This window comes from Caloenas nicobarica, chromosome 2 (assembly GCF_036013445.1).
Source record: "Caloenas nicobarica isolate bCalNic1 chromosome 2, bCalNic1.hap1, whole genome shotgun sequence".
NCBI classification, from domain to species: domain Eukaryota; kingdom Metazoa; phylum Chordata; class Aves; order Columbiformes; family Columbidae; genus Caloenas; species Caloenas nicobarica.
Window position 1 is genome coordinate 122,452,303 of NC_088246.1, and position 18,442 is coordinate 122,470,744.

Genomic DNA, 18,442 nt, shown 5'->3' on the forward strand with positions numbered 1-18,442 from the left:
GAAGCAAAGCTGCTTTTTACAATACTTAGAAAACTTCATCACTGATATACATCTTTTGATTTGAAATACGCTGACAATCAATTGGCCCATTTACATACAAATGACTTATTTATGATAATAATTTTGAGATAGAAGCATTAGAATAAAGACAGAAATGCTGGTCCTAGAAAGAAGTTGAAGAAATGTGTTCTGTGATAACTACCTTCTCTGATTTTTTTTTTTTTTTTTACAGTGCAAGACATATGCTTGTGTTTTGGAGAGTCATCTTATGGGACTTACCATTGACTTTAGCATGGGCTTTGTCTGTTTTGATGCTGCCACAAAGGTAAAGTTCTAAGACTTGTCGCCATCATTTTATTATTATTCCTTATATTTTGTGATGAGTAGTACATCCTTAAAATGTACGTATTTTCACCAGAGATCATCTCATGTCAAATCTCTCATGCTTTAGTTTAAACTCAGAAATTATTTCTAAATGGTGTAAAAAGTTGTATTCTGTTATGTGCCTGTTATTGACGAGTCAATATCAACATCAATCTGAAACAGGCATCAGGTCTTCGTTCTTTAATTTCACATGAAAGTCCAGAGTGACTCAGTTTGATGTTTCTTTTGCTAGTGCATCTTTGCTTTTGAGAGGAATTAATCTTCTTGGTTTCAAGCTGATCTGTGAGCTTTGACAAGAACTTGACTTTTTCTTCTCCTGTTTCATGAGTGGGAGTGTGTGTTATTACAGCAATTCTCAGTCTATGTTTTAGACATTTTTATTCAGGTGTCTGTAAAAAGATAAATCAGCCATAGTCTGTATGTCTTATGTTTTTCCCATCAGCATTAAAAACGCTCAGTGCTATGTCAAGTGAGTAATATCGCATCAATTTCCAGATTATACTAATGCAGATCCAAATCTCAGTAAAATCACTGAGTGCCTATGCATGTTTGCATTTGCACTAATTGCTAACAAGTACTAAAATGTAAGCAGGCTTTATTGCTACTACTTGACACTGCTGTTATGGAAGAACATGAAATAATTTTTCTGAGTTGCACTTCTCTTCAGCACCTGTTTTCCTTTGAGATGCTGTAGGTGACAGTTGCCACCAGCAATAGCTGAAAATGCCTTTTTGTCTCCAGAATATACTCCTATCCTCTGTCTTAAGTCAACCCTTCCCACCACATTACTCCACTAATCAGAACCCTTTTATACTTCCTACTTCATTCCACTGTTTTATCACACAAAGTGTGGTGAATATGACGTTCAAATACTTATGTATACATATTTGTTTTTATTAAGCAAATAGTCTTGTATGATTCATCACTGAAATACGATTGTCAACTTAGGATGTATTGCACAAAATATCAGTTAAACAGAATTAAAATGCAGTGGCTCAGAAAAAAATGTGTAGGTTTCCCCCACCCTCCAATAATACTCTAGCAATCCTTTTGTATAAAGGTGATTTGCATCTCCTTCAAAGTTCTTGCATGTCTCTGATTCTCAAAAGACTTCAGACTCCTTCAAAGACATTTTCTGCAGTACAAGCACACACCAAATTTCAGGTAGGAAAGTACAAGCACAACTGCCTTCATACACGTTACCATGGCTGAAGCATGCAGTACCCTTTTGGTATGTCCATAGAACATGTACAGCAGATTTCCAGATATAGAAAAAAAGCTCTAGTAGACATATAACTTCACTGTCTTACTTTCTCAAACTAGTCACTATGCCTTTCCACTTGTACAAAATTTCTGGAGACCTCATCTTGGTGAACAATATTACTTATAAAAGAGATCCTTCTTTGCCCTCACAAATAGGTGGGCTTTTTTTATTTTTCTTTCATAGCAAAGAGCAGAAAAATATTTCAAATATTAAAATTGACTACTGAAGCACTAAGGCAATTGTTAACAGTGCAAGTAGATTTGCACTCAATTCTTCTCTTCTTGCAGCCCCGTGTTCCTCATCAAGTCACAGAAGTAGTACTAAAAATACACAAAGAAGTGCAGCAAAAAAATAACATCTAATTTCAATTTCAAGCCAGAAGAATCCTGACTGGATAGAACCATAGAATCATAGAATAATTTGAGTTGGAAGAGACCTTCAAAGGTCATCTAGTCCAACCCCCCTGCAATGAGCAGGAACATCTTCAACTAGATCAGGTTGCTCAAAGCCCTATCCCACCTGGCCTTGAATGTTTCCAGGGATGAGGCATCAACCATAGAGTAGGTGGGGAACCTACTCAAACTAAAAAGACACTGCACAACCCAAATAGCAGAAGATCCACAATGCAAGACAACTAGAGTGAAGCTTTGATGACTTGATGACAACCAGAAGAAAACCAAGAAGGAATTTTCCATATTCCACATCCCCAAAGTTTGAGAAGGCACATAAAGCATTGTCAGAATGCAAAGCAGTTTTGCTTTTTCCTCTCCCCTTCATCTGTGAAGCCATGGAAACATGGAATGAATTTGTTCCTTCTGGGGTGGCATCTAGCCTCAGCATCCAAAAAGTTCTGAAATGTTAAGCCAAGCATTAACCACAGCTGAGTATCTGGTGATCTTGAGGGTCTAAATACTGATGAAAGAGGACAGGTTTACAGAAACTGAAAGAAGTTTTATCATTGTGTGATAGGGTTGCAGATGTGTAAAGCAATTTCCTTCAGGAAAGGAAGGGCTTCATAGGCATTATGCGAACAGAACAGCCGAGTATAGAACTTCTCATGAACTGGAAGACATTTTTATTGCAGTGAATAGACTGTGGTTGTTACTAGAGAACGTTTAGTACATTTTGTAACATCTGCAACTGACATACTGTTCTGCTCCTCTTCCTTCTCTCCTGCCAGCCTCGCACTGGGTAGCAGCCCACAAAACATTTATCAGACTCAGAGCAGCCTTAGAAATCTCTCAGTCAGTACTCTCATTCACTGCACTTACAGGCTGCAAGGAAGAGCAGGGGTCTGCTGGTAATCTGTCAAATCTATCACCAACCCCTACTGTGTCACTCTGATCCTCAAAGCTACTGACACCACCCAGGAGATGCATGCTGTGGCAGAAGTGATTCCCCCCGAACAAATACTCTTTCCCATTTTTCAGCATTACACTTATCTCCTGGTTTCCCTTGCACCTGTTCCACTTCCACTGTCCATGTTTTCTCTGCATTTCTTGCACTTTCAGTCTTCATTTTAGACTGATGAAATAAATTTTGCCTTAATGCTTGCTGATTTTTTCTTTTAAAAGTGGGTTTCATTGTCCTGAATGGAGGGAGGGACCATGCTGATAATGCTCAGGAGTCCATACAGGAAGAATGCTGAAGGTTTAAGGGTTTGTTCCAATTTTCTTTGATACAGAAAACCAGGCAAGCAGAGGGTACATTTTAAGATAAAAGCACTGTGTTAAAAATGCTTAATCTATTAGATAGCATGCATACCAGAGATATGCTAATCCATTTATTAGCCATGGAGAAGCTGTACATTGGAAATTTGAGAAAATAAATGGATAGCAATAACTGAGACTGTAAAACTCATTGCAAACATAATATGAAGTATGAAGACCTCAAGACCTTTTTTTTTTCACTTGCTTACAAATCAGACATCCCAAAATGGGGTTTTTAAAGCATAAAAGAAGGAGAGAAAAGAAACTATACTATATAATGTCATGTAGTACATTGCCAAGTGACTGCTATAGTTTCAATTGTCAAAACACATTTTAATGGGTACCTAAATAGGAAAACCATTACCTATTCTCCGTCATTTTACATAAAGATGAAGGTCGCCATTCTCTGAGCCAAAAATTCATTCAAATACCTTCATTATGACAATGGCAGGTGTAGGTTGTGTCTAGGATGGTAATGTTCTTCAACAATATTACTATACTCAAATAAACTGAAACATAAACTAGAAGTGTTTAGCCACAAAAAATGAAAAATATTATTTCTCCACCTAATGAAGGAGTTTATATGACTCAAGAGTTCAAAATCTGAGAAAACAATAAAAAATGGAAATCAGTTTGTAGGACAAGGAAAACATGAATAAAATTTAAATTAAATTACCTGTATCTTATGAATATTTACATATACATTTGTGCATTAAGACTCTGCAAAAGTCCTAGAAACTGTCACACGAATTAACAAACTCAATATTAAAGATGAAAATGCTATTTAAAATGTCATACTGTTCATAAAAAAATATTTAAATATAATTCTTTATAAATTTTATGAATTTTTATGATCAGTATTTCAAAAATCTTTCAAAGTTATTGTAGTACAGAAATTTTGTTCAGTCATGTATTTCATCATTCACAAAATGTACCTACCAATAGAGCATGTTAATAAGTTTGCTGACAATAGCAGTTATGCCTCTTTCACTATGTAAAATGTAGTTCCAACCACTCTGCCCTGAGCAGGGACATCTTTCACTAGGTCAGATTGCTCAAAGTCCCACCCAACCTGGCCTTGAACACTTCCAGGGGTGGGGCAAATTCTCTGGGCAACCTGTTCAAGTGTCTTAACACTCTCATCATAACGAATTTTTTTTTTATATCTAATCTAAATCTTCTGATCTAGGTCTTCAGTAAATCTTCAAGTGATATCTGTTTTATACTTAACACAGTCCTCATGGTATTAGAAGTTTTCTTTCTTAATCGTTGCTGAACTGACTGTGAACTATTTTCAGTAATGAATGATCACTAATGAACTGAAGTAAAGCCAAGTTCTTCAACTCATTATTTTAAGTTGTTCAGCTATTCCCATATTCAAGTTATTTAAGCAATGAAACAATGTTTAAATTGTTTTTTCCCTCTTACATTTCAAGTTAATAGGGTTTTTTTCCAACATGCCTGACAAATTGCAGTCAAAATGTGACAAATGTTCTAAAACCCAAACTCTCTACTAGTGCTCATAAATGAGGTTATAGAGGGTAATGACTCCCATTATGCTTATGGTTTTCAGTCAAAAGCTGTACAACCCTGTGTGGCTTGTTTCCGTGTTTACTTTCATTTAATGTTTATATAATATACAACCATGTACATTGAAATTGTAAGTTGAAATTACTAGCTAAAAACCGTCATCTGTGCTAAATGTATTTCAAGTCAAACATATCGTAGTTCGATAAAAACATTGTTTCTGTGTCTGCACAGACCTATGATAAATACCAGTATACAAAGTATTAAACCGAGTTCTTCAGAACAAATCTGTACTGTGATGTAATTATAACAGCACTGGCATAAATCATAGCTGTTTCTGCTGCATATCCCCTGCTTTCTCTTAGTCGTTTTCTGATGGATAGCTCTTGCAGCCAACAGCAGTTTGTAATTCAGAGCATTTGGTATGTTGCTTTGTAATAAACTATTGTGACTTCCTGAAAGGAGAATGAACAGTTTTTAAGACTGCCTAGTTACATCTGGTTCCTCCAACATTTCAGAAAATATTTCTTAATGCAGCTGAAGAGTTTTTAAACTACCAAATGTAATTACAGACAGACAAGAATTTATTTCCCTGCACATTAAAAAGTCGCAACATGTATACTTGTGTCCTTGTTCTTCTGTAGCACTTTCTGGAGCCAAAGCTCCAGTGCATTCACGATGTATAGTTTGAAAGCAGACTGCAACATATAGGCCAATGATTAGTTTCTGTCATGTAGTTCTTCATCTGCATACATGGAAATTTAAATCTGATCATTAGTGATTGTCCCCGTAGCATCTCTTCCACTGGGGACTTCGAAAAATGTCCACCAACTTTAAAGCAATTTCATTTGCATTATTTGAAATACAAGATGTCAAGTAACATCCTTATATTGAACTTCCCTCTTTCTTTCTTGCTGGTGTTCTACTAAAAGTGAATTTAATTAATCTTTGAGAATACTTTTCTCTTGACTGCCTAATTTTTTTACAGATTCTGTTGAGTTAGCCCTTCCACTTCAATGTGTCTTAGTATACAGCATCTACTCCAGACATAATTTTTCTTTTGAAATATTTCAGATTCTAAATGTTGTTTTGTTTTGTTTTGTTTTAATTATGAAAATTCTAAAAATATGCAAAGACTTCTGTTACAGGTGTTAGAAGTTATAAACCAAACTTTACCCTAGGTCATTTTTGTCGCATTGTGTATCAATGTCTACTGGGGAAAACATTTTTCCTGAATCCTGTACAGCACAGCACAGCAACTCAGTGTTCCAGGCCAGGCTGGATGGGGCTTTGAGCAACCTGGTCTAGTGGAAAGTGTCCCTGCCCATGGCGGGGGAGTTGGAACTAGGTGTTCTTTAAGGTCTTTTCCAACCCAAAACATTTTATGATTCTATGATTTCTCTAACATTTGCTATTATATAGACATCAATGTTTTAATGAGCAGATATAACTCTTTTGTGGATGATTTATGTTGAGTATGGACATACACAGATATTATGGTAAGCATTTATAAATAAGTTTTTTCAGCCAGTGTAGTCACCTTAAGAATTAAGGATGGAGACTGATAGATTAAGAAGCATAACAAGACGTGTGCAGAAGCTCATCTAGCTACTATTCTGAAAGTGATCCAATGTATAAAAGTATTTATGAAAGTGACATTCAATAACTTATTTTTAACATGATTCTGACCAAAAAAAAAATTATGCTCTTCAAGTATACATGTGTATGGGTGGATATACATGGACATATAGAGGTTATATATTTTTCTGTTTATACCGACATATTCATTAAAATTGTTTTCTATAATGTATATTTGCATCATAGCTTGTATGAATAATACATGTATGGATACATGAGTGTACATTGCAATATACCTAACTGTGCAAAGTGCTATGTCAGTACTCTGTCATATTTACTGCTCCTTAAAGCAGCAGTCAAAAATACATATTTGCCAGAAGAGAAAATAATCATCCCTTATAGGACTGAAAATAAAGCGCTGCTGAATTATATGATGATTCTAGAACAAGGTAACAAAAACCTCCATAATGGCCCATAAAGTGCATATCAACAAAGCGCAATGTACCTGTCACCTATTCTCTCATGGACAACTTGCACATTTCATCAAAAAAGAGAATACACTGTAAACAAGAAATAGCATTACTATATATTTAGTTTTTCATACCAAAAGGCTACTAAATAACACAGAATGGAATTGCTCTTAACCTGTTTAGCAACAAACTCTATATTTTCTAGGGATAAATTCATTGAGGTCTGTCTCTTCATGCAACTAATACACATATAGCATAATGAAATAAAACAGCATGCAAAAAACCCCCTGATATCCAAAGTTCACTAATAGGGAAGGCAGAAGGAAACCAGACTCACTTCGGGGTGGAGATTTAATAATGTAATTCTTGTGAACATACAGTTATTCCTTGCTTAGAATTTGAAATGCTGAACAAATAACTACTATAACTGTAATATAAGCCATCAAGCGTGGTTTGTACAGTCTTATATGCTGTGGGTAGAAACAAACAAATGTTAGTAGGTTATCCATCAGTACTAAGCAAATAAACTGTAGTCTTTTAACAATCAATGTAACTTCAGTAATGGAAAAGAAGAGTTATTTTATTCAAGGCTGACTTTCTTGCTTTTATCCTTTCTCATTTTTGTTCTATATCTTCTGTGTCCTCCCCTGTCTTTCCCTTTACAGTTATAAAGCTACAACAGTTGACAAAGGAAATTGTCTTGGACTATAATTCTTTTGTAGTAAGACACTCTCCAGAGACCAGTAACACAGTAGAACTGAGCATGAACAAGATCTTAATCCTGCTCAGTTCCCTATTGCTGTTATCAGTATGGATAAAGTGTCACTTTGAAAGAATGCAATCTTTCTCAATTAGGTGTGAGACAAACAACCAAATTAAGGTGTATGCCAGGTGGCCAAAGACCCAATTACCTCTTGTCTTGAAAATAAGGACCTACAAGGCATCTGCTCTTGATTTAGTTTGACTTGTAGGAGTATCACTTGTTAGTCAGATAACAACATTAGCTTCAAAGGTGTCAATTGAAATTTAGCATAATTCTGTAACATATATGGTAAAAAAATTGCCTTAAAAAGCTAAACAGAAGAATTATTTTATCAGTCAGAGTATCAAGAATAAAGGAGGTTGTGTCGGAAAAGTGCAACTACATCTTTTTGAAGATGTGGTGGAAAAGACAATGAAGTGCTTCCTCGAAACTAGTATTTGAAAAGTGACCTCTGACATTCTTTCCTTAATAAACATGGTTTCTTTATTTACTCCACCTTTTACAGGTGGTCTGAGATGTAGGTGTCTAATCATTATAAAGCAATGACAGACTCCGAGCTTTTTTCTAAGCATCCTACTAAAAGCCCAATTTCTTTTACTATTATGTAATAAAACCTGTATGATTCATGTCAATTGAAAGTATAAAGAAAACCTGTATTTAGTGATGTGCACTGGCAAGTAAAATGATGCCATTGCAGTATGTGGTGCAAACACTATTTCACAAGTTCATTAAGCGTAAATGGTCTTTTTACAATAACAGAATTGGTCCACAGTGCATAATCCAATATAGAAGAGGCAAGACTGTTTAATAACAAATTGAATACAGTTCATCTCTGAAGCCATAGGACACAGGTTAATTCTGTTCTGGTAGGAGACTCTCAAGTTGACAAAATACAGCTTTTTGTTCCTAATGTCAATGCAATATGCCCAGTATATCCATGCTAAATCATATAGCTATCACAGACCCTTGGATTAGTCAGGCACTCATATTTTGATGCATATTCCTGAGCATATGGTAAGATCCAAAACAAAACAAAACTTTAACCAATGCACTCAGTCATACCCTAAATTAAGATAATTATGATGCATTGCCACTTTTCTGAAAGCATTATGTAGATGGGAGGTGATCTTGTTTTCATTGTACTATCAGAAAAAATATTTCATCAGCATTGTACGTAGTTTAGTCCAGTATTCTGAAATAACAGAAATGAATAGTAAACTGACATATGATATAATTTTGAAAATATTCTCTAAGGTCCTTTGCAGAATATTTCTTCTAGAATAGAAACAATATAACTTTCTTAATTTGTGTTACTGTGAGGAACATCAGCAATGTATTACAGGTACTGAAGTCAGTAGCTTTTCTTCCGTGTGCCGTTTATGTATTGCATTTACGTCTCATCTATAAAATAAAATATGCAAGCAGAGAGCATCCGTGGGTAATTATAGCAAATTAACACTAGCAGAAGATAATAGTCAGTAATTTGGTTACAAAGACTAGAACAAATGAGTCCCAGATGATTACTTATAAATAAAATATTTCTCATTATAAAATTTTGGTGGAGAATCTTGGTTCCAGATATGTCAAAGGAAAAAAAAAATCTATTAATTTTAGTGAAGCCAGGATTTCATTTGTTGATGATTTCTCATTGCAATAATGTCATATAATCTCAAGAGAAGTCCTAAATCTAATTTGTTGACTTGTCTGCACTGTTTATTTATTTGCATTGCATTCTGGTATTCTTTGAAGTTAACTTTATTGGATGTTATAAAATGTAAAACACAGCCTAAGTGATCTGTGAATAATAATTGAGAAAAGGATTTATATCTTATTGGTTGTTCTCAATGTTATGCATTGTACATATAGTGGGGATTCATTCAATGGGATTGTCTTCTTACAGTACATTTCTCAAAACCTGGATTAATTATGTCAGGGTTTCCTTGACCACACCAGATGTATGCAAATTATGAAGCCAGTGGTAATTTTGGTATATGCTATTATTTGGTCCCCAGTTTCTAAATTGGGCTGCTTGCTGTTATTCACAAGTTCTATCTCTACTCATGGATTGAGAGTTCCCTTTTAAAGACAATAAGTACTGCATACTGAGTTCTCATCTTGGTCTTCCATCAAGGCATGATAAGGTTGTGTGCCTTGACTTGAGAAGCATATCAGGATCCTCGGAAGTAGCTGATTCCAGCATCTACCACTGAATCTTTTTGAATTTGTTTGCAATTTGTTCTTTAAAAGGAATTGCTACCTGGTCCATCTGTCAAATCTAATTTAGGGCAAACAAAAATTTACTGCTTCCTAAAAATGCTGCATATAATGCTGTAAAATATTCTCAGTGATTCTGGTTACACACAGTTACTAAGGATTATACAAGAAAAGCACTTCAAGAGAACAGGCTGGTTTTATTAACTAAAAAAAACTCTGTAAGAATGTATTATAGAGTGTTGAGCTCACTAAAACTGCACCTTCAAAACAGTAAGTACTTCTGCAACAAATAATTCATAAAAACTGATATAAGAATAAGTTCTACAACACACATTTAGGTTTTTGGCATTTTTATTCCTTACACTTTAGATGAGAGTGTTTAATAGCCTCTGTGAAGTATGCTGTTGAACTGTCTGTTCTAGGAACTTGTTTTGATGTCCTGCTGGAAGAAGTGCAGTCTTGTTGGGATTAGTCTCAAGAAGGATTTCATCCCCTCCACACTATAGACCTGAATTGCAATGAACTTAAGTAAGAGCTATTGCTAAGCAGGGCTCCCCAAAAGCGATGTTATGCATAAACTTAAGTGTGTTCTTGAATCATGCTGGTGGTGTGGTGTGACCGTCATTCTCTTTTGTCTGAGTGGGAATGAAATGAGTGGCAAAGCTGCATGGGAAATGCTGAAGTACTGCAATTCTGTACATTCTCCATCTTCACTCAAACTTAATCTGATTGGGAATAAAGCCAGGTACCATGGGATTTTGCCTGCCCATCTAAGGGTCCTTGTTGCTACTGCACCTCTCTCCTGGCCTCCCCATACATCATCAGAGAAGATGATTGTTGTTCTCCTGAGATAGAGACCATCAATGCCCTTTACATCTCTCATCTAGGAAATGGCATGCTTAAATAGATTTCCTGTTCCTATAGAAAAGCAATTGTCTTGATCTTCTGACAAGATTACTTGAGTTACATAGGTCTGTAAAAAGAGGAGTTTAAAATATAGGTAGGAAGTTTGGCCACCTGCATGCTATACTGGTTTGTTTTGTTTTGTTTTGTTTTAACTCACTATCTACAGGACATAAGTAAACATCATTGATCAAACAAGGTGGAAGGAATGGCACACACTTAGAGATGAGAAAAGCTACTCTATTTTCTGTAGCACAGATTGGTGGGCTCAGGGAGACAGCATTTGAAACAAATATGATATAATTTCACACAAATTGCTGAATTCCTATAGTTTACCTGAAACAGAATGTCCTCACCTCTGTTTATGGTAGATGGGAACTCACCTTTCACATGCACACAGAGAATGAAAGTGGTGCTGAGATTAGGTTTTTTTTACCTGGAAGGATCAAATATATAGAGAATTTTTGGGAAAATAATTTTAATGCTTGCTTTGTCTACCATGCACAGTTAAAATACTGTCCTTTTGGTCCTTATTCCTCTTCAAGTTACTAACACAAACACAGCTAACTTTATTTAGCTTGATGCAGGTTAAAGATTTTTGCCAGCTCATTAACATGAAGATATCAACACATCCTGAAGCAAAGGGACTTGCGTAGATTTAAGACAGTTAAAAATTTGACCTCCCTCGTGTTCTGTTTAATTTCAAGTAGATGCTAAATCATTCATAGATATAGACAAAGGGCACAGATAGAAATGTTGTCCTGTGCCACTGAGAGGTAGTCATTTACAAACTCTTAGACAAAAGAAAATGGAACAGCACTTCTTTCCATCAGTTCCTGTATTGTCCAGTGCATGTGAAATTAATGTCTTCTCAAAGTAACAGCACAATGTGAGTGATGATGGCATTATAATTATGTAAAATACTACTGAAATCACAATGGAAAATGTTAGTGCTTAAAAATATCAGAAGGGGGAAGATGTTGTTAAGTGAGGCTAAAAAGACTTAGAACAAAAAAAGTAGCTCTTTTCCAGTTTTGAGCAAAGTAGTATGAAATGTATTTTTTCTACATAAGTCACCATTAGATATATATAAAAAGAATTAGAAGATCTTTTTCTAACCAGCTTTAAATTTTAATTGCATGTTTATTCTGTAGAGCAATCTGTCTTTTTTTTTCAACAAGACACAATGTAATTCATAATATAATTACATGAGTGGCCACTGATATGCTTAGAATTAATGATCTGTTCAAATTCCTGATGGGAGCTCTCATAAGTAAACTCAAAATAAGTGCTCATTACAGGGTGTGCTTTTGTTATTTTATCATTGAAAAATATGTATTTGTTTTTAATTTGATATGCCCATTATGGTAATACAACTAGTTTTTTAATGTGGAAAGAAAAAGAGAGGATTTCTATGACAGATTACTACTTCAGATGGAGTAGGAAATCCATGGATCATCAGTGAAAAAAAATCTTTTTGGCATGACAATGAATTTACTAATCCTACCTTTTTTCCTAATTGGGATTAAATACAGATAAAGGAATTCCAGAGTAAATTTCACAAATGTCATCTGACAGATCTGAATCAGACACTGCCAAAGTATAATAAAGCCATATGATCAAAGGAACATCAGACCACATGACACTGAATTGATTTAATTAAATACAGTTTTCAATTTTAACTACACTGGCTTGCTTGTGTATGGTTTTTTAATGTGTTTTTATTTTGTTTTGTTTTACATTTCCTCTAGGCTGTACTTTGGAGGTACAAGTTTTCCCAGCTGAAAGGTTCTTCAGATGATGGGAAGAGTAAAATAAAATTTTTGTTCCAAAACCAAGATACTAAACAAATTGAAGCAAAGGTAAAAACAATACATTGTTTGGGAGTTTTTTGTTTGGTTGGGGGAAGAGCTGTGTGGTTTTTGTTTGGTTGGTTTGGTTTGTTGGTGGGGTTTTTCTGGTATTTGGTTTGTTTGGTTTTGTTTTTTTGGTTTTTTATTTGTCTTTTTTTAATAAAAGAAATGTATATTAAAAACAGTTATCAAGGCAGCTAGAGGAATGGAGGAGTAAATTAAACTAAATTACTTAGAAATATTACATCAATGCACAAAGAATGCAAAGAAAACCAAAGAAATTCCAAGAAAAGAAAACAGAGTCAGCTGCTAGGATTTTTGCTAGTTTAAAGTCTTTTGAAAGGTGTAACTACATTTAAAAATAATATAAAAAAATAAGTTGCTATATATGTTTTTAGGCACTTTTGTCAGCTCTCCTCTTCATCATTTTTATAAAGCTGGCTGAGAGTTTGCATGCCTTGTTTTTCACTTTATGTGAGGAAATTGTGCAATATATGTCATTAAGTCAACCTGGAGACAAATCCCAGCAAACGTGTAAAATCTGTTTTTATTTCTCCTAGCAAAAGTGTGGATTAAACACATATTGTCTTACAAGACTGAAGCTTTGTGCCTGTGTCTTATTCAAAATCAGAAAAGTTGTGTTTACAGTTGTATTTTTGATACAAGAGTTAATTTATAAATAAAGTAACCCTGAGAGATTTATGCTTAGTTTGATATATGTGTTTTGAGAACAGGGCATTTACTGTCCTAATGTGTGTGAGAAGTGATCTCCCAGGGTCTTTGATGACTGGAACTGCCTTAGAGTCTAAACTGAAGGTCTTTTTGACTAGAATCCCAAATTTTGCGTGAACCTAAAGACTGTTTTCTTGGCCATCTTTAAGTCTTGCTGGACCATTTTTCCTGACTGGTCCAAGAAAAAATTGCTGAGTGAATGTGATAACAATACAGTTCCATGAGCAAAAAAGAAATGGTTAAATAAATAGTCATCTAGAAGAGCTAAATATGGACAGGATAATAAAGTATGTAGAGAAAAAAAGGCATTATATTTGGAGCGGTCGTGAGTTTAAATGCAAATAGCTACATTAAGCAGCTATTTTTCCCTCCTGCATGTCTCTTTATGTTTGGTATTAATTATTTTCTACCTAACAGCTATTTACTTGATTTTAAATGTTGTACTCAGTGCAATAAAGGTACGTAAAAGCTCCCATTAAATCAACAGTAATGAAATGTGGTGGACTGTGGCTTTCAATACCTTCATGTTCTGCCATGTCTCGAAGATAAATATTTTCTTACTTCCAATTTCCTTCAGGTATTGTTTTAATAGTACAGAATTCTTTTAATCTCTAATCAGAAAACATAACCTGATGTTGTGAGGATGATCTCATTGAAATCCAAGAATGGGAAAATGTTTCCTTTTTTTTTCGGTGAAACTAGAATATATGTTTCATTCTAAATTAAAAAAAATAAAACAAAGTATGAATTCTGGATTTTGAAGAAGAATAGTTTTCATCAAAATGTTTTTATGTTTTAAATTAAATCTGTCAGGCAAATTACTTTCTAAGCCTTGGAAGTACCCTGGTAGCTTTATCGTACCTATTGTAATTCCCACTCCAACTTAACAGAGCTCTATTTCTAGGAAATTTCATCTTTCTACTTTTTATCAAGGTAGAAATACTACCTTGTACCTTACAAAGGTAGAATATTATGAAAACTTGCTAGCATGCTTATTTATATGCTGTCATGCTCCCTGGTTGCTTCTTTTAATTATAAATTTAAATTTTCACATTGATCCATTTGAAAATAAAAATGTGTCACTTTAAAATAATTTTCTTGATGATCAATGCATACCAATTATATAATGATCAAAAAATGTCAGATTATGTTGTCTTTGGAAGGTTCTACAGCATTTACAGTGAGTAATTCTATCCATTCTGATTTGTTTACATATGAAGTATGTTCCTTAGTCTAAGAAACATAGATAATTGTTGCTATAAAATGAATGTGAAGATTAATGGGCTATATTTTTTCAACTTTGGTTAGTTTAAAATTCTATGGATAGGCCCCTTCAGTATCCGTTGAGCCTTTCATGGATTTAAAGCACAATTCAACATGAGAAGAGGTGTAACAATCTAGCCTCTATTATTTGGGCTTTACTAGCATTATAGAGTTAAAGGTATAGCTATTTGAGGAACTCTTGAGTCATTAGGAAGTGTTAATCAGATTTTCAGAAAAGCTTGTGATACTAGGCTTCATGCATACTGTATGCCTTCATCATTTGGAATCAGATCATGGGAATTATGTAAAACATCTGTTAAAGGTTGTGATGAATATTCATGGCCACAGCTATCATCACCTGTTAAATGCAGCTCTGTTCTTCAGATGGCTGGGAGACTCACTGTTGTAAGGGGAAACACAGCATAATATTTTTTTTTTATGTAAAGTTATTTTTTTTCCAGTTATATTACATGATGAATAATCAGAATATAGTGAAATGAGAGCTCACAGCTGAGAACAAAGCCAAAAAAACTGAGGAGCCATTACCCAAACATATTAGGGCTCTTCTCTTCTGCATTTCCAAGCAGTAATAAGGAAGCAAGGCATGGCAGGTAACTTTGACTGAGAGTACTTTTTCCTCCTTCATTGTTAACAATAACACACTCTATGCAGAACCTGCTATGGTGTATGCACAGCTGATCTGAGACTCCTGCTTTTCTTGCCTCCGAGGCCTGTTTTCCTCCATCTTCAGGTTTCAACTATGGCACTGACAGAATATGTTCATGTATTTAATGCACTGTAATTCAGTTTCTCCCTCCAAATGTGAGGTCATCTAGCCATAAGGGGGTTTTTGTTGGGTGTTTTTTAGATAATATTGCTTTCATCCTGGTTGACCACCAGCTGAATGTGAGCCGGCAGTGTGCCCAGGTGGCCAAGGAAGTCAGTGGCATCCTGGCTTGTATCAGAAATAATATGGCCAGCAGGACTAGGGAAGTGATTGTCCCCCTGTTCTGGAGCACAAGTCTTATGAGGATTGGCTGAGGGAACTGGGGCCGTTTAGCCTGGAAAAAAGGAGGCTGAGGGGAGACCTTATCACTCTCTACAACTACCTGAAAGGAGGTTGTAGAGAAGTGGGTGTTGGTCTCTTCTCCTAAGTAACAAGCGATAGGACGAGAGGAAATGGCCTCAAGTTGTGCCAGGGGAGGTTCAGATTGGATACTATGAAAAATTTCTTCACAGAAAGCGTTGTCAGGCACTGGAACAGGCTGCCCAGGGAAGTGGTGGAGTCACCATCCCTGGAGGTGTTAAAGACACACAGGTGAGGTTCTTAGCGACATGGTTTAGTGGTGGACTTGACAGTGTTAGATTTGCAGTTGGACTTGATGATCCTAAAGGTCTTCTCCGACCCAAATGGTTCTATGATTCTATATAATTCATTCCTGTAAAATATGAGTTATCATTTACCATGCTGCCCATCTTGTGTATCTCATGCCATCCCAGATGTGTGTGATTATGGCAGATTGTATCTGTGAGATATCCTTCAGCTTTAGAATACTCATTCATTACCTAGAGAATTAAGAGTGTCAGAGTGCTTAGCTATTGAATTTTGATCCAAAGTTTAGATAAATTTGTTGCTATTCTAGAAATATACTCAGACTTGTAGATGGAAATTGCTTGTAAAAAATAATTATACAGCAGCTTTTTAAATTTTAGCCATACTGTCTTCATAATTGTGAAGAATCTGGAAAAAATATTTTTTGATAAAAAATGAAGAACCACATACATTCACCAGTCAGTTTTGGTTTGGTTTGGTTTTCAAACACGCTTGGTCACCAGACTTTATATTCCTAAGTGATAGAAAGTCCTTCACTGACACTGAATAACTAATATTTTTATAATGCTGCCAAATTTTTTTTACAGTGTGCTTCAATAGTTACAATTTAACCAGGCATACTTCTTTTCAGCTGGAAAATAATTTTAAATATTTACACATTTGCACTATTGTCTGACATATTGTTAAAATATTTTCTTTTCTTCTGTACAGACTTTGTATGGATGCTTTTGTTTGGCTTCTTTGTAAGCTATATTAAGTTACTATAAAGATATATATATTGTAGTATAAAAGAAGTGTTTCTTTGTGGATTTAAGCAATTCCAGTCTGAAAAATCTGAACAGTAATTACCATAGGTCACAACAGTCGGTCAATGGCAGAGTGCCTGGATTCAAACACCTAACTTTAAAGGTCTCTAAGGCAAGGTCTAAGAGGTTTCTGAGAGGAAAACCACTTAGGGGCGACATTAATCACAGATACCCCTTAGACATTCCAATCTGTAGGTTATTTCCCAGCTGTCACTCAGCAGGAGATATTGCACTAGTTTGCAGAGTCAGACAGAATTTTTCTGACTGAGAGCTACAAAATAGAGCTGTCGGCTTGGCAGGACATGGAGCCTACATGTTCCTCTCCTTCATTCTTACTGAGCTGTTGGGGTTGGGTTGAAAAAAACAAGCACGGAGGGCAAAGCTTTCTCCTCATCTATAAGACACAGAGAGTCACCTTCCTATCTAGTTACCTATCTATGTACCTATTTATTTAGCTATAGTTTAATGATGCATTAGCATCTCTGCAGTATCACAGGAGCTTCGAAAGACTAACACAATCTCAGGAATATAATATACACAGAGTGCTGTGCCCTTCAGTTTTACCTGGCTAAGTATTGGACCACTGCAATAATAACTGCTTTATATTTTTCTGACAGAGATGAAGAGTATCTTAAATCTATGCAAGATTCTCTTTTGAGATATAAATATATGCTCCCAAATATAGGAGTATGTAATGTATATAAAAATCAGCATCAGCACATTTTTTCTTATTACATGCAATTTCCATTTTAATTTTTTAAGTGAATGCATAGATCAATAATTTATGTGAACTGAGAGTTTCTGTGCCTTGTAAAACGTATGTATAACTCAAAAGCTACACTTTTGTCTGTGCTTTCAGCTTTCTCAATTTTCAGGGCTTTTTCACAGCTCAACAGTTTTGTCAGAAAAACTCAGGCAAGGTCACAAAGCTGTGCTGAATCAGGTTAGCTTTTGTTCACAGACTAGCTCAGCCCCTAAGTTGAGTGTTGCAAAACCAAAGTGCATACAAAAATCAGCACATCAGGATGAAGATCCAGTCAATTGCCTTTGCCTATTTGAATATGGAAAGCAGAAGAGGGCAGAAATACAGTATCAGCAAAGGAAAAGTATAACTTCAAAGATTTAGCATTAATACTTGTTGATCAGTTAATACTACCTTAATAGCAATTCATGCCAATTAATTTTTCCTTGAAATTATCTTGTATAGAACTCTAATCTTAAGTAAGACAAATAGCCTGAGTTGTAATGTGAACAAGATGCACACTTTCAAGTGTTGCAAGGTGTCTTGATGGATGCTTGCACCATTTTCCAGACTGACATTTCTGCTAATTTCAAGTATATTCTCCAAAATATAATTTTAAATTAATACTTGTTCTTAGCCTTGAGGGTTTTTCTGTGAGCATCACAGTCACAGTGCTCTTGAAATTTAGAACATCATATTTAAATGGGCTTTAAGTATACATCCTTAGGATTTTTACAGAGTGATTGCTCAATTGCAGTGAATGCATTCTGAGATCAAATTTCTGACCTGTGTTGGTTGTGTGATTTAATTTTTTAGTTTCCCCTTCTGTTGTACATGGATTATCTGTTAAATATCTATTTTAGATCAGATTCTGTGCTAATATAGAAAGACCATGTAACAC

At 35.1% G+C, this 18,442-nt stretch overlaps 1 protein-coding gene across 1 annotated transcript in view; it reads left to right on the forward strand.

Moving 5' to 3' along the window:
- Window positions 1-18,442, forward strand: part of SNTG1 (syntrophin gamma 1) — a 329,768-nt gene that overhangs the window by 307,736 nt on the left and 3,590 nt on the right. Inside the window, exons 16-17 of the mRNA XM_065629093.1 lie at window positions 233-325; window positions 12,564-12,674. Coding sequence (XP_065485165.1) covers window positions 233-325; window positions 12,564-12,674 — 204 coding nt within the window. The remainder of the gene's footprint in view (window positions 1-232; window positions 326-12,563; window positions 12,675-18,442) is intronic.